This window comes from Apium graveolens, chromosome 5 (assembly GCF_009905375.1).
Source record: "Apium graveolens cultivar Ventura chromosome 5, ASM990537v1, whole genome shotgun sequence".
Classification (NCBI taxonomy): Eukaryota; Viridiplantae; Streptophyta; class Magnoliopsida; order Apiales; family Apiaceae; genus Apium; species Apium graveolens.
Window position 1 is genome coordinate 303,982,807 of NC_133651.1, and position 16,347 is coordinate 303,999,153.

The following is a 16,347-nucleotide window of genomic DNA, read 5'->3' on the forward strand; positions in this document are numbered from 1 at the left end:
GGTGTCCTCGTTGGGGATGTGGGGTTTACTTTGGTGTGTGCTTTGGGAGCTCTGTTCTTGTATTCAACGGGTGTCCTCGTTGGAGAACTTTGGAGTCATCCTGCACTTTGCACCCAAGAGCTTGGGATCACCTGTCCTGTTATCTGGTGGGTTATCCTCATTCGGGGGACAGGGACGCGTCTGGCACTTGGGGTGAACCGCGGCTATACCTGCGTTCGTAAATCAAGGGAGATAGCTGTAGCGGAGTGTTATCCTTGCGCAGGGAGATGCACTATCCGTGAAGTCCTACGATTACGGACGAGCCTTGGGCCTTTGCGGTTGGGCCTCATAGTTGGACATTCCTAAAGCTAGCGGAAGATGGATATCGGATGGGCTTCTACTGGGCTTAGGAGTAAGAAGTCTCAACGCGTTAGACTTCTTGTTCTACGAGAACTACGTCAGGCTTGATCCCTATATAAAGGGTACGTAGGCACATTGAGAGGGTAAGAAGTTGAGAGCTGATAAGAGAGCCACCACTTACTCTGATCAATCTCAGCCTAAAACAACCACAATCAACCATACACCGCTTAAGTTTCCGGCAAAGAACCACCGTCACAGATCTTAATTCCGGCGAGAAACCTCAATCTTTGTTGATACCAAATTCCTCCGTCAACAGTAAGCAAAGCCTAGAGGCCTCTTTAATCAGAGTGAATTTTTGAACTATATGTAGTCTTATACTGGGTTGGTATAATACAACAGAGAACTTTTAGCCAATTTCCCTTACAGTTCTGGCATGTGTACAACACAGTAGTACTACATGTCTTAAAAATTACCTTTGACTGATCCACATTTTTTTAAAAAAAAAATTATTTTATTTTTTGTGACAACAAGTTAAATTCGTGCCAGATTGTGCACGTGTGGTAACAGACCTTAAATTTCTCCGCACCTTTGTGAAAGCGTGCACAGCTAAGAGGTAGTGAACATCCTTAGTGAGAGCCAACTAGCACATTAATTTATCCTTAGCTATTCATTCCATGCCTTTGTAACAGCGTTTGTGACTAAGAGGAATTGAGCCTCCACCTCAGCTAGAGCCAACCCATTCCCTTTCCTCTTTTGTGTTTGTTCTTAAAAGAAACTACTGTCCTAGGTGCCCAAAAAAAGATCAATAAATAGTTATGAAACATATTCTGTCACTGAATCATATACTGAAACTTCTATGGTTAGCGTAGAAAAAATCAACACACTCAGCACTATATAGTTGGCTACATTTGGCTAGATATAATTTTATTACCTGAAACTATGACTTTAAATTGAATGGTTTTTTCTGTTAAGGTTTGTTAGTTTCCATGGCAATTTTTTGTTTCAATAGCAATAGTTTCTGTGTTCAGGTTTCATAACAAATTTATTAATCAACTTCATAAATGAAGATGGTGTATGCTACCAAAATATAGTGTAAAAACTAGAAATAATTTGTCAACATTTTCATTATACAATATAGGAAATAAGCTTCCGAGTTCCAAGTGCAGCACAATAATCACAACCACTATGAATTTCAGCTTTTGTAATAAGCCATTTCCTTTATAAAACTTTCCTACATACTACTACCCCAACAAAAATCAATCCAAAAGCTAGAAAAGCTCCTTGTCTAGAAAGCCAAAATTCAGTCCATGTCAAGGGCTTTGTGACCTGTTTCAGTACCTTCAGAAACTTCTCATTCAGCTCTTCAAAAGATCCAGTGTTGTCGATCACGATATCTGCCTTGGCCCTTTTTAAATCCAACGGCATCTGGGCATCTATCCTGTTTTTTGCATCTTCCATCGACGTACCATCTCTTTCCATAAGCCGTGTAAGCTGTGTTTCCGAATCAACCCATACAACAATGGTGGGACTTGTCCATTTGTCCATCTTAACCTCGAACAACAATGGGATATCAAGAACAATAACCTTGTAGCCTTTTAACCACAATTTCATAACTTCTTGAAAGATACCCTGTGATATATAAGGTGCAAGTAACCTACAAATATGTACTAAAATCCATTAGAAACATAGATCCATACTGAAAACCAGTGGCGGAGCCACGTTAAGACCCCTGAGTTCACGTGGCCCCACTGCTTTTATAAAAAAAATCATGTAGGACCCGTTAATGAAACAATATCAGCATGTAAATATTTGCACTTGTGCCCCCAGTTTACACCTCTTAAGTCTTTAAAATCGACAGGAGAAGTACCAGCATCTGTCCCTTTTACTTGGTAAGGAATGAATACATCCCACCAAACAAGTGTTAAAAAATATAATTTCTTAAACTAAATATGTGCTGCTTGTTACAAATATGACAAGGTATTACCATATTTTTAAAAATTGTTACATTAATTATATTATTGATCTAAAATTTATAACCCGATGCTTGTACGGTGCCCCCCGGGAGGTAAACCTCCTGGCCCCACCACTTCTGAAAACATGTTATTTTAAGCACCTCTTCATCAAGAAAAGCATAGAAGCTCATGCTATGCTATATTCAACGTTATTAAAAAAGGTAAATAGCAACAGTCCAGAAATTAAATTAATTTTTAAAATTCATCTTTAATCATTTTAAGTTTGCTCAAGGCTTACAGAAACCCAAAGAGAATCAATGAAATATGTTCCCAGGAAGAAGGCAAATCATTTGTTGACAATTAATTTGGCATATTTACAACTTACCTATTAAGAACCTGTCGTTTCCCGTTATCAGAAAACACAATTTGGCCTAGCTTTGGCCTATCAACCTCCCCAGTGGCCTGAAGTATGTCCTCGCCAAATGCTTCCACAACCTTTTTCCAACCACCAGTTCCCTTCTTCAAAACATCCTGTGAATTAAAATATGAAGCATGCTAACCATAAATCAAGTGAATGAGCAAATAATTGCTCATTTAGCTTTGCTAACTAGATTTCAAGAACATGAAGATGCATGGTATATTTGTACACTTAAAAAAATTGAGTACCTTTTAATATACAAGCTTGATAGGTATTGAAACGTATTTGCCAAAAAAAAAAAACCGACCATAAAATTTCTTTTTTATGTTGTTGTTGCTTTAGTTGTAAACCAAAATATGAAATCTATAACAAAAATATAAATAAAGAACACAAAATGCTTCACGAACAGACATGAAAAGAACTTTCTAATTCTAAACTTCTACCCAATGAAGAAACTGATTTAGGGCTTCAAAATTTCAACACAGAGTAATAGCATAAAAAATACACTAATACAGCTAAAGAGCAGAAGATCAAGTTATCAGATGTTAAGTAATTCCTTCATCAGTTGTACACATATTCACATAAAGCAGTAGCTGAAACAATAAAACTGAAGAGTGCATGCGTGCACAGAAACACACACACACACACACACGAGCATTAAAGCATACACGAGCTACAAGGTCTGCATCAACCACTGGGATGTCATGAGACTTGAAAAGATTAGAAACAGTACTCTTCCCCGATGCGATTCCTCCTGTCAATCCGACAATCCTCATAATTCTCTCTTTTCTTCTTGATCTCTAATTCTTCAGCCAATGAGTTCTGGAATCACTGATTATTACATAAATAAGATAACATTATAAGACCTTAAAACGGTAGGAAGAAAATTTGAATTATGGCCGACAAGAGTACAAACTAAGAACTTACTATGGAAATCAACAAATAACTTGATCAAATATGTACAGTGGAATTGTACACATATTCATACTAGGAATTTTAGTAAAGATTGAACTTATAATTCTGATGTAAAAAAAGAGTATATAGGAAAGGGCGCATTTAAGCTATGTTTGTTAGAAAGGACCAGAATTCCTGCTAATTTATACTCAAAACACTGTAATAATTCAAGTTTTGATTACTTTCTAGCTAATTGGGGGGGGGGGGGGGATTAAATATCACACTTTCTTTAAGCACTATAATACCACAAGGATGGACTAATAATTCAGTGAAACAAACATGGCCTATAAACCTACTGATGCACATATAAATATATTCGGAAAGTAAACAACTAACTTAAACCTGATTAGCATGATCAAAAGCAATCCAGTCAAAACAATATAAATTTCTTTGACACATTATGATGCAAAAAGCCAAAAATAAGAGTTAACCTCAAAATACATAAATAGGCTATATGCACAGGGTAAATTATGTTCATGTGCTCCAGTTCATTCAAGCTCATATATTGTAGGTGGATATCGAAAATACAAAAGACATCCTCGAAAACAAAAATTCAAAGTTTAGACTTAAAACCAAGATATTGATTGATTCACTACTACAATATCGAAATATGTCAATGTCAAGCTCCTTTTAAAAAAAACAGCTATTGCCAAAACATATGTACCTCAGTGATGCATTTCATCAAACACCTTGCTTACAATACAAACATTTACACAATTGCATAAGTATTGTCATTAAAGACGTGTCTACACTACATACACATATACAGAGACACGCAACTCACGTCGCACAAGAATGCACACTTACACAAAAAACGATCACCTTATATTCAAGAAAGCTACCAAAAGAAAGATGCTAAGGTGGGCTAAAAGAGAACCAAGTATTTTGGTTTACAATTATGCTGGTGTTAACAGGCCCATATTTTGAACCCAATAGGAATATTTTTGGGAGCCCATGTGTTAGGTGATAAAAAATATGCTCGTGATTTTAATTTTTTAATTAAAATTTCGCAAATAAATTTTACCATCTTATCTAAATGCCATGGTTATAGACGTCGGTCGATTTTCAAAAATCGCCGTTAAATTTGTCAAAAATATTTGGCATATTCAATAACCGCCGATAAATCACCCATAAATCATTTGGTTTTTCAAAAATTGTTGATAAATCACAAATCAATAACTCGACCGATTGGTTTCGATTTCAATGCTAAATACTACAACTAAATTTCTTGTTTTTATTTTTTTTTAAAACGGTACCCTTCCCCGATCCCATTCCTACTACTAATCCAACAATCCTCATAATTGTCTCTTTACTTCTTGACCTCTTATTTCTTCAGCCAACATTATAAGACCTCAAACCAGTTGGAAGAAAATTAGAATTCTGGCCGACATGAGTACAAACTAAGAACTTATTATGGAAATCATACAAGTAACATGATCAAATGTGCACAAATAATCATAATAGTAAGTTTAATAAGGGTTGAAATTATGACACCGATATAAAAAAGAGTCTATAGGAAAGCACGCATTCAAGCTAAGCTATGTTTGTTAGCAAGGACAATAATTCCTGCTAATGTATACTTAAAACAATGTAAATAATGCAAGTTTTGACTACCTTTCTAATTAATTTGGGGGGATAATTCAATATCAAACTTTGTTTAGGCAATACAATATAACAAGGATGGACTAATAATGTCGTGAAACAAACATGACCTATAAACCCTGCGGATGCACATACAATATGATCCGAAAGTAAAACCGACGAGTAAAAAAAACAAACTTAAACCTGATTAGTATGATCAAAAGCGATCTGGTCAAAACAATTTAAGTTGAGCTGCAATGTATAGGAATGTCATACAGTTGTTGCATTTTGGGGAGAAATTGGGAGAACTCTACATGATATGAAAAGCCATACAATCTAATTATTCAGTAGCAAATTCCTAATTTAAATTTTCCTCAAATTAAGCCCAAGACTTTTAAAGACGGGCAATGAATTGAACTATAGGAAGATGAGAAAATAAAACCAAAGTTATAATTGAGACCTATAAATATAATTGAAACTCATATGTAGATAATTACGTACCGTAATTGGATTTGTTCACCAAACCATATATTGAAGTATGAAGGCTTTTTTGCAAGCTCTCTGCAGACTCTCTGTAGTAGTAACTACTAACTACTTCTGAGTTCTAACTAAACCAGGCAAATCGGATAACCGGATTTATTTTGGATAGGTTCCACTTTCGGATTATGATATAACCGGAGGCCATTCGGTTCGGATCAGATCGGATGTGATTCGGTTCGGGTCTAATTCGGATCAAAAGCGGATGAAATTCGGATAAAAATTGGACAAAATTCAGTTCAAATTAAATTCGGTTCGGATATTTCGGATCATAACTTATTTATTTTTTCATGTTTTGAGACTTAAAAAAATAACTTTTTATTAAATGTAGTACTTTTAATATAATATAATGTACTTTTACATTAATTTATAATTAAATAATTAAGTTATTACGAATATAAGATACATTTAAGTATGAATTTTGCTTATTTCGGATTATATTCGGTTTGAATATTATCTGAATCGGTTTTGTTCGGTTCTAATTTATAATCGGATCTAGTATTTCGGATCATTTTCGGTTAAATTTTCGATTCGGTTAATTTTCGGATCGGTTTAATTTGGTTTTCGGATAATTATCGGATTATATAATTCGGATCACAGATCGGATCTCGGATCCATAGATTTCGGTTCGGTTCTTCGGATCCAGACCCATTTTGTCAGGTATAGTTCTAACCCAGTACAATTTTAACCGTGTTTAGAAATTTCTTTTATCCTAAAATACATATAATTTAAATTTGTTCATAATTAATTTATTTTTTACGATATAATGAAATATAAATGGTACAAGTAAATAAAACAGTTTCATTAAACACAAGAAGATGGTATTATCCAGCTTAATATTTCAATTTAATTCGCAACTACAAACATGTGTAAAATTACATTTGAATTTAAATTAATATTTTTCCTATATTCATTTTTTTCAAGATATCTTATAAATAATTTATATTTAAATAAAAAAAGTACATAAATTTCCGACATACAATACTAAGTAACTTGTTCTTAAAATTCTAGACTTATAAGAAGTGAAAGCCAAAAAGGCCTCAACTTAAAATCACAGGATGGGAAAATAAATTGATAAGTATCTGAACTATTACGGTTTTATATGATAGGACCTGAACAAAATATTCCGCAACCTGGGTCCTTTAACTTTCAAACTTTTTTGGATCACTTCCGTTAAAAAAATACTTTACGATATATATATATATAGGTCCCTTTCCCAACCATGGTTGGTTGGGGTTTTTTCAGAGCCAACCAACCCTTCCGCAATGAATAATTGCGGAAGGATATTAAATTACCTTTTTACCCTTGCTTCCGCATTAAATCATTACGGAAGGGCTTGCTTCCGCAATGAATCATTGCGGAAGGGTTGAAATTACCTTTTTGCCCTTAATATTTCCGCAATGATTCATTGCGGAAGTCGTTAACTGATAAACACAACTAGCCACTGTTAACAGTTTTCATTCGATTAAAAGACTAAAAACACACACAGCCACACCGATTTCAAGCCGATTTCAAGGAGATTTCAAGGCAATTTCAAGGTTATTTTCAGGCGATTCATTCTTCTTCTTCCTCCTTGATTTTCTGAGGCTTGTTTTTCTCTCCGTATACACACACACACTATGTGACTATAAACACATACACACACAAGATTGTTCTTGATTATACACACACATGATGTACTTGATTTTTTTTAAATTTGTTTCGAATTATATGTTGACTTGATGATTATTAGTTCGAATTTTGTGTTCTTGATTTTTTTGGTGATTTAATTTGAATTTAGGTTTATTTAACAATTAGGGTTATGATTAATTAGGAATAAAATGCATCATGAATTTTTATTTCGAATTAAATGTTGATGTTATGCTTTTTAGTTCGAATTATATGTTGATTTGATTTTTTTTAGTTCGAATTTTATGTTCTTCATTATTTGTGGTGATTTAATTCGAATTTAGGTTGAATTCTGGATTTTATAACAATTATGGTTAGGATTAATTAGGTTATTTTAATTTTTTAATTCAAATAAATTAGTTGAGAAATTAGTTCAGGTTCAATTTTGAGTTGTGAATTTCATTCGAACAATTAGGTTAATTATATACATATTAATTCGAATTATTAGATTAAATTTAGGATTAATGATAGATGATTTGGGATAATTATGGGTGATTAGGCATGCTTTTAGTATTTAAATATATGAGTTAGGCATACTTGTTTAATTGGGGCTAATTAGAATGACTAAATATGATTAGAATAATTAATTTGAATTTAGAGTAATAATTTGAAATAAGGATTAGGTCATTTTAATTTTTTAATTTTTTAATTTGAAATAAATTAGTTAAGAAATGAATTTAGGTTTAATTTTGAGTTGTGAATTTCATTCGAATAATTAGGTTAATATTTAAAATTAATGATAAATGGTTTGGAATAGTTATGAATAATTATTAGGTTAATTTGAATTAATAATTTGAATTAAGGATATTTCTTAGTATTTAAATATATATTTGTTTAAATACTTGTTTAATTGGGGCTAATGAAAATGACTAACTATGATTAGAATAATTAATTTGAATTTGAAATAAGGATATATTTAAAGATATTCTTGTTTACACTTATTTAATTACAAATTACTTGTTTAATTGTTAATTAATTGTTCATAATCTATCCTTGTTTAATTACTTGTTTATTTGCAGTTATTTGTTTAGTTGCTTATTATTCTGCCCTTATTTGTGCATTATAATATCAAACTGAAATAATTCTTGTTTTGAAAATTGCAGATAAAATGAATATGGAATGCGGGCCTATGGATCGATCATTGTTGACCATGCAGGATGATCACATTAGTACTTTTATATGGCATGGGGGTGAGAGGGAGACGCTCGATGTTAGACAGTTGACTGCTAACATGGGTAACTGGGTATTGGATGAGGAGCAGATACATATGCTTACAGGCTGGGGTTTCGGGGTGTTTGTTAACCCCTTGGTTGTTCCGCAGAATGATATTCGCTTAATCACTGCACTGGTGGAGAGGTGGAGGCCAGAGACTAACTCATTTCACTTCACATTCGGTGAGATGACCATTACACTGGAGGATGTTTACATGATCCTGGGGCTACCTATTACTGGTCGTGTTGTTACCCATACGGAGCTTGATAATCCGAAACCGTATTGGGAGACCAACTGGGAGGATTTGCGGATGACTCAGAAGGAGCGGGCTGATATGTATGGTCGAGGCGGGGTGACTCTTCACAAGTTACGCACGAGATATGGTTCTAGGCCAGAGGGGGAGCAGCGTCCAGAGTTTCTTCAGCAGGATCCTATAGTTTACACCCAGGCATATCTTCTGTTTCTGATTGGAGGTACATTATTTCCTACCTCATCTCGGGATGTGGTGTACCCCCGATATCTACAGCTTATACAAAACACTATCATATTATCGATTATGCTTGGGGTGCTGATGTTCAGAGCTACTTGTATAGATGCTTGTCGAAGGCTGTGCATAAGTCTTCAGACAGTCTGAACGGGTGTGCTATGTTGCTGATGTTGTGGGCTTGGGAGAGGGTATTTCCTGGCCGTCTGAAGATTGCACCGCGTACGAGGTTTGTGTTGCCGAGGGCTACAGCGTGGGCTAGACCGGTAGCTAACAGGAGGAGTAACCCTCACCATCACACAGGAGGTTATCAGGGAGATTTTGATAGCTTTCAGATAAGTTGGTTGACATGGCAGCCATATCGGAGGTTTTATAGGAGGATTGATTATAATGCCGATGATTATGATACTGACATGATGGATATGTTGCATACGGCACTCGGTCGCATATCGATGATTTATTTTGAGATGGTGGAGTATGTCATGCCGGACAGGGTTCTGAGACAGTTCGGTATGCTGCAACATATTCCTGAGGAGCCGGTGGATCACGGTTTTCTACGTGTGGAGAGGTTGTCCCGTATGCAACGGGATAACCATACTGTTTTGTTGAGTCAGTTTATATTGGAGTGGGATTCTTTTGTTGACACGGGTATGCCTATTGTTACAGAGGGGGCTTATGTACCGATGACAGAGTACATGTACTGGTATAGGAGGGTGAGTAAATTGAAGATAGCACCGTTTGTAGCTGAGCATGCCACTAAGATACGGCCTCGTGATTGGTATAACCAGCAGAATATGGTTGATGCAGTATATTTTATAACTCTTCCTTAATTCTTGCAATTTTACCCCTTAAATTGATTAAATCTTGCATTTTTAGGAATAAAATGCCTATTTATTTCATATTTAGGACTTAAAAAAGAATTGATACATTTTACCCCTTAAATTGATTAAATCTTGCATTTTTAGGAATAAAATACCTAATTATTTATCATTTTTTTTATATTTTATTTGGAGAGTGCTATGAGGTTGGCTCAGGGGGTACACAGTCATGATGTTGGAGACTGGTTTTATGAGGCGGTTCCTGATTTTTTGACTCGATATGATCGAGTCATGAACGAGTGGAGGGGTCATTTGGTTGATAGACCCTCCTTTAAAAGACCTGATCATGGCACTGTATCTCATAAACGTGCACGCGAGGTAGTATTATTTATTTGTCAGAAATTTCACGATAAACTTGTTTACAATTGATAATGTATTAAAATGTTGTAAATGTTACCACAGGCTGAGAATAATGATGCACAGTCTTCCGAGGACCCACTTCATGTCTCCCAGAAATGCTTACGCCAGGTACTCTTTGATAAACTTTTTAAATAATGCATTGATATGGTACCCTCTTCTTAAATAATGCATTGATATGTATTAACATGTTATTGTAGGGTGAGACTGTTGATGTTCATACTACCCATCCTGTCGGTAGTACATCACCTCCTCCCTCCCAGCAGATCCCTCATACATCGGCTCCCCCTCCCACATCTGTTCCACCTCCTACATCCGCTACCCCTCCTACATCTGTTCCACCTCCAACATCCTCTCCCATTTGTACCTCTGTTCCAGTCAGTGTTGAGGTAGTGTATTAATTTGGTTCTTTAAAACTGCATTTGTGCATTGTGTGCATTGTGTGTGATTATTATTTTTTATTATTTTAGGAGGTTGAGACTGGTACTCCTCCGACACAGCTGACCACTCTTGTCACTCATCCTCCCGGCGTTCAGGAACATGTGTTCATTGTTTTGACATATATTTGCAGATCGACAGAAGTGAAGACTTTTATAAAGATAAGGAGAGGCGTGGTGGTGAGGACGACGGGGTGATTTGACTAGGCCAATTAAGAATCGAAAGATCGACTGGATTTTTACACATTGGTGGGCTGGTGATCTGCCATATGTTTTTGAAAGGCACACAGATATTACCATGTTCCTTAGTAAGAAGCAAGTGCAGACCCTGGCACTCGGGAATGAATTGGAGGATGATTTTGGCAATGCTTATATGGAGTTGGTAAGGCTTCGAGAGAGGTATATGTGGCAAAACGGGGATCTACATTCGCCGACAAAGAGGTTTTTCATTGCTCCTAGTTTCCTCATGTACCAGTCAAAGAGATTAAGCACAAATCTGAATGTACTAACATCTAATACCTACCTCTCTTTAATTATAAATGTATATTATTTCTTGAATTGTGTTGTTACTGACGTCTATTTGACAGATGGATCCATACAAGAAGACAGGAGCGGAGCTTGCTGATCAGATTGACTTCTTTAAGACCTACCATAGGCAATTTCAAGGGGCAGATATCCAGTTATGTGATTATGCTTTATTTCCTACATGCACTGGAGGTCATTGGGTCTTGTTTATTATGGACCTGAACAAGATGAAAGTTCTATTAGTTGATCCACTTCGTGAGGATGGGCCCCTCAGTAATTTCAAGATACTTTACTCCGTCCAGTATTACTTCATGGTAACCTCTAATCTTTGCATATTTATACTTATAAAATGAGTTTATGCTTAATAAAGAGTTATGCAAATAATTCATGTCTTTTAGCCCTTATTTTGATTTATTATTTGCATATTTAGGATAAAATGCTTAATAAAGACTTATAGAAAAGAATTCATGTCTTTTAGCCCTGAATTTGATTTATTATTTGCATATTTAGGATATAATGCATAATAAAGACTTATAAAAAAAATTCATATCTTTTAGCCCTTAATTTGATTTATTATTTGCATATTTAGGATACAATGCTTAATAAAGACTTATAGAAAAGAATTCACGTCTTTTAGCCCTGAATTTGATTTATTATTTGCATATTTAGGATATAATGCATAATAAAGACTTATAAAAAATAATTCATGTCTTTAAGCCCTTAATTTGATTTATTATTAGCATATTTAGGATAAAATGCTTAATAAAGACTTATAAAAAAGAATTCATGTCTTTTAGCCCTAACTTTGATTTATTATTTGCATATTTAGGATAAAATGCATAATAAAGACTTATAAAAAGAATTTATATTTTTTAGCCCTTAATTTGATTTATTATTTGCATATTTAGGATAAAATACTTAATAAAGACTTATAAAAAAATAATTCATGTCTTTTAGCCCTAAATTTGATTTATTATTTGCATATTTAGGATAAAATGCTTAATAAAGACTTATAAAAAGAATTCATGCTTAATTATTTCATATTTGTTACTAATTATTTGAAATTGTAGGAGAAAGTCCTCCCTTGCTGGCTAAATTACTTGGACCCCCAGAGATTTTCAAAGAAATTCATGAAGATGGCTATAGTTACGGCTCGGCCGAAGCAAGATACTGGAGTTGACTGCGGTGTCTATGTATACAAGTATGTGGATGCCATTTAGAATGGGATTAGATTGGAGCACGCTGTCTAGCATCCATATGATGATGTAGAGACATTTCGTTATCGCATTACTTGGGAACTGCGTAGGGGGCGTGCTCGTCATCTTTCAGCATGGGGATTGACCCAAAGAAATTTGGGTTTATGATTTATTTCTTGAATTTGTATCAGAAAATTTATTGGACTTGTATTTGTATACTTATGTTGGTTCTTGTGGTAGTTTTTCGATTGTTCATGTTGGTATGAACTTATTTAGAATGGTTAAATTGTTCGTATGGATTTGGTTTGTATTTTTGATTTGGATTTGGTTTTTGGATTTTTGATTTGGTTAGCTTTTGAATGTTAGAATAAATGGTTAGAATGTTTATCATTTTCGATGAGGATTGGTGTTTGATTTGTTGGATTGGTTAATTTGGATTGGTGTTTGATTTGTTGGAATGGTTATGTCTTTTTATTGTTGAGTTTGTAGCGTAGAAACATGGACAGGAAAACTAGGAATTGCAGGAAACTGCAGGCTGCAGAAACAGCAAAACCTGCAGTCTGTAGGTTTCAGTACCCTTCCGCAATGAATCATTGCAGAAGCTTGAAACTTATGCAAAAATCACACTTTGATCATCTTGTTTCATTTTTTTATAATTTGGTCACTACATATGAATAAATTCGAATTAAATAATAAAAACTCTTACAATTATTGCAAAAAATGCCTGGAACACTGAAAATTTTAAAAAAATAGTTTCTGTATTTTTTTCACCATTTCTCATTTTTTTCCATTTTATTTTAATTTTTTCCGTGAATAATATGTAATAATTCGAATTAAAAATAAAGAAAAAATAAAAAAAATGGACTTTTCTTAAAAATTAATCAAAAATTAGAGGAGACACCGGAATTATCAAAAAATAGCGTCACTAATTTTTTTTCACCATTCCTAACTTTTTTCTTTTTTTTTGATTTTTTTCCTTTCATAATATGTATTAATTCGAATTAAAAATAAAGAAAAAAATAAAAAATAATGGACTTTTCTTAAAAATTAATCAAAAATTAGAGGAAACACTGAAATTATCAAAAAATAGTGTCACTAATTTTTTTTCACCATTTCTGACTTTTTTCCTTTTTTTGATTTTTTTCCTTTAATAATATGTATTAATTCGAATTAAAAATAAAGAAAAAAATAAAAAAAATGGACTTTTCTTAAATATTAATCAAATCTGCAATGAATCATTGCGGAAGCAAAATACTTCCGCAATGATTCATTGCGGAAGTGGGCCCTTGGACCAAGTTTTAGTAGTTTACTTTCTGCTGCTCCCCAGTTTTTTCCCTGTTCTTTTCAGCTTCGAATTTTTTAAAATTTGTACTTATAAAAAAAGTAAATAATAGCTCAAATACATACCAAATAATATTTAAAAGCCAAATTCAAATATTACATTCCAAATTCAAATATTACATTCCAAATTTAAATTTCTACATTCAAATAAATTGTGAATTAAATCATTTAAAATTTCTATTTAGGTTTTTTAGACAACGCCTCCTATCATGTCCGGCCACACCACAAAAGCCGCAATAACGGATTTTTTCAGTTGATGTCTCAATACCACTTTTAGACCTTCCCGAATTCTTCATTGTTGTTGACGTCTCAATGCCACTTTTATACCTTGCCGAATCCTTCTTTCTTCCCTTTGTTTGTGACATTGGAGGATTGAATATTGCATCATGTTCATCGTAAGCTTGGAACTCCTCCTCCATTCTTGAATTATTTTCTTCTTCACGAAACTTTTTAATCACGTAACACTTTCCTTTCTCAATCAAATCCATCACGTAATTGTATCGTGGTTTTGAACAACTTCCAAGAGCACCCAAACCTTGGAAAGATTTACACAAAGCACTATACCTTATCGTTGTTGAATCACCAACATCAAGAAGAACGGGAGGATTATAAGGCGAAAAACCATCAATTTTATTTGCGCTCGCCGTCCATCTTGATTTGATAAAAAAATTTGGTATCATAGTTTTTTGTTTCTTGTCAAGATAGCGTAGGATATGTTTTCAAAGCATCCCGGAATGTTTAAATTTTTTACATTCACAATCAATATTTCCTTCCAAAGAAACCATTACCCGATACCTTCTTCTAAGATTCTCCGGCACATTATACTTCTCAACTAAATACAACTTCCACATGTAATTGGAACCATCTTTGCAACTATTTACCACATAAGATGTGCTTTTTCTAAGCTCATTTTGAAATTACCTAAATATTTCTTTTGTGTAAATAGAAGAAGCATGATTTTCCAAGGCGGAATTAAATATCAATCTCCTTTCCTTATACTCGGTCTCGTAGTCGGCTTTAACCTCATTAAGAATTTGTGTTTCCAAAGCCTTTTGTGAATTCTCAATGAATTCTTTCAACCCGGTTGAAGCTTTCACATACTCGTCAAAAAATGAATTCATGGACTCGCTTCTTGAGGTGGTGGTCATACCGGCGGAGAAATGTTGTTTTGTGTAAGCACGAATCCATTTATCTTTTATGGCATACATATCGTTTAGCCAAACATGATCCTCGAGTCCATACTTATCAACCAAAACCTCCCACTTACCAACAAATTCTGTGGGTGACTACGACTTGTACAAACAATCATTAAAATCCCCTTTAAATTCTGGATATTGTGTGTACAAAGCCGACAATTTTTCGGGAAATTTATTACTTATGTGCCACAAACATAATATGTGCTTGGTATCCGGCAAAATCTCGGCAATAGCATTTCCTAATGCTATATCTTGATCCGTAATAATAGTGAGGGGAGGTTTGTTTCCGACGGCTTCCAACCATGTCTTCAAAACCCATTTATATGAAATCTCCGTCTCATCCCGCATGAGTGCAAACCCGAACAAGATATTTTGGTAATGGTGATTGACCCCGGTTATTGGTATAAACGGCATACAATACCTATTGGTCCTATATATATAGTCAAATGAAACAACATCTCCAAAATTCGTGTATGCGTTCAATGATTGATGATCAACCCAAACCAAACCTCTAACTCTATTTTCTTCATCCAAATCAATTCGATAGAAAAAGTTTCCAAAACTTTTTTCTTTCAATTGTCGTAGCAATGCCATCACTCTCTCCGCATCACCGGAATCGAACACCCGTCGTCGAATATCACGAATTACGTTACGAACATCTTGATTAGAAAATCCAAGTTTTTTCACACCACCCCATGTTTCACCAAGAAATCTCATCGCTTTAGCGATTTCAATGCCCGATTTATCAAATAACTCAAGCAATGCTCGGGTAACCAGATCTATTTTTTTGGACCTTTGCATGAATTGTACTTTATCTGAGGTTACCATATCATGATCATGCTCTAATTTAACCAAAGTTACTTCCCATTTATCATTTTTAACTCTATGAGTGACACACATTCGAGCACTACAATTTGTTCTCGGAATTACATTTCTAATCCTTCTTTTTTACTTTCTTTCATCATCAACATCCAATTTCGTACTAGAACCTAGTCTTCCACCCTTACGATAAATATACAAACGAGAGAAGATACCATTACCCCATGAATGTCTATGAGTACTCCTAATAATAATCTCAAATCCAACACTTCTACCATAATCTCTATAAAAAATTTCGGCTTCATCCAAAATGTTAAAAAAATATACCAACACAAGGCACAACACTATTCATATTTGATTTTGAAAAACCGTAACCTTTTTTGTCAAAACTCATATCATCATCATCATCAACATCATCATCACTTATATTCATTTTCTCTTCTCTACAAAAAT

At 34.3% G+C, this 16,347-nt stretch overlaps 2 protein-coding genes across 4 annotated transcripts; both read right to left on the bottom strand.

Moving 5' to 3' along the window:
* Positions 1–1,445: 1,445 nt before the first annotated feature.
* LOC141659296 (dephospho-CoA kinase-like) lies at positions 1,446–5,872 on the bottom strand. Of its 3 annotated transcripts, none has more exons than XM_074466100.1 (4): positions 5,746–5,872; positions 3,378–3,540; positions 2,677–2,822; positions 1,446–1,993 (listed from the first exon to the last, which is right to left on the bottom strand). In XM_074466100.1, exons 2-4 carry the CDS (start codon positions 3,483–3,485, stop codon positions 1,558–1,560), a joined length of 690 nt encoding a protein of 229 aa, XP_074322201.1. In that variant the 5' UTR covers positions 3,486–3,540; positions 5,746–5,872; the 3' UTR covers positions 1,446–1,557. The 3 variants fall into 3 exon arrangements, with proteins under 3 accessions (XP_074322201.1, XP_074322203.1, XP_074322202.1); XM_074466102.1 differs by having other exon boundaries at positions 3,378–3,531; positions 5,746–5,867; XM_074466101.1 differs by lacking the exon at positions 5,746–5,872 and adding an exon at positions 5,449–5,677.
* Positions 5,873–15,165: 9,293 nt separating this feature from the next.
* On the bottom strand, positions 15,166–15,975 carry LOC141661142 (protein FAR1-RELATED SEQUENCE 5-like). Its single transcript, XM_074468127.1, has one exon. The coding sequence runs from the start codon at positions 15,973–15,975 to the stop codon at positions 15,166–15,168; it is 810 nt and encodes a 269-aa protein (XP_074324228.1).
* Between the last annotated feature and the right edge of the window lie 372 nt (positions 15,976–16,347).

What these genes read in the sequence shown, in the direction of transcription:
- LOC141661142 (XM_074468127.1), bottom strand. Translation starts at nt 15,975, where the DNA reads ATGTGTGTCACTCATAGAGTTAAAAATGATAAATGGGAAGTAACTTTG.
- LOC141659296 (XM_074466100.1), bottom strand. Translation starts at nt 3,485, where the DNA reads ATGAGGATTGTCGGATTGACAGGAGGAATCGCATCGGGGAAGAGTACT. An exon ending in ATGCAGACCTTGTAGCTCGT is followed by an intron (nt 2,823 to 3,377) that starts GTATGCTTTAAT and finishes TTTAATTCACAG; the next exon opens with GATGTTTTGAAGAAGGGAAC. An exon ending in AAACGACAGGTTCTTAATAG is followed by an intron (nt 1,994 to 2,676) that starts GTAAGTTGTAAA and finishes ACATATTTGTAG; the next exon opens with GTTACTTGCACCTTATATAT.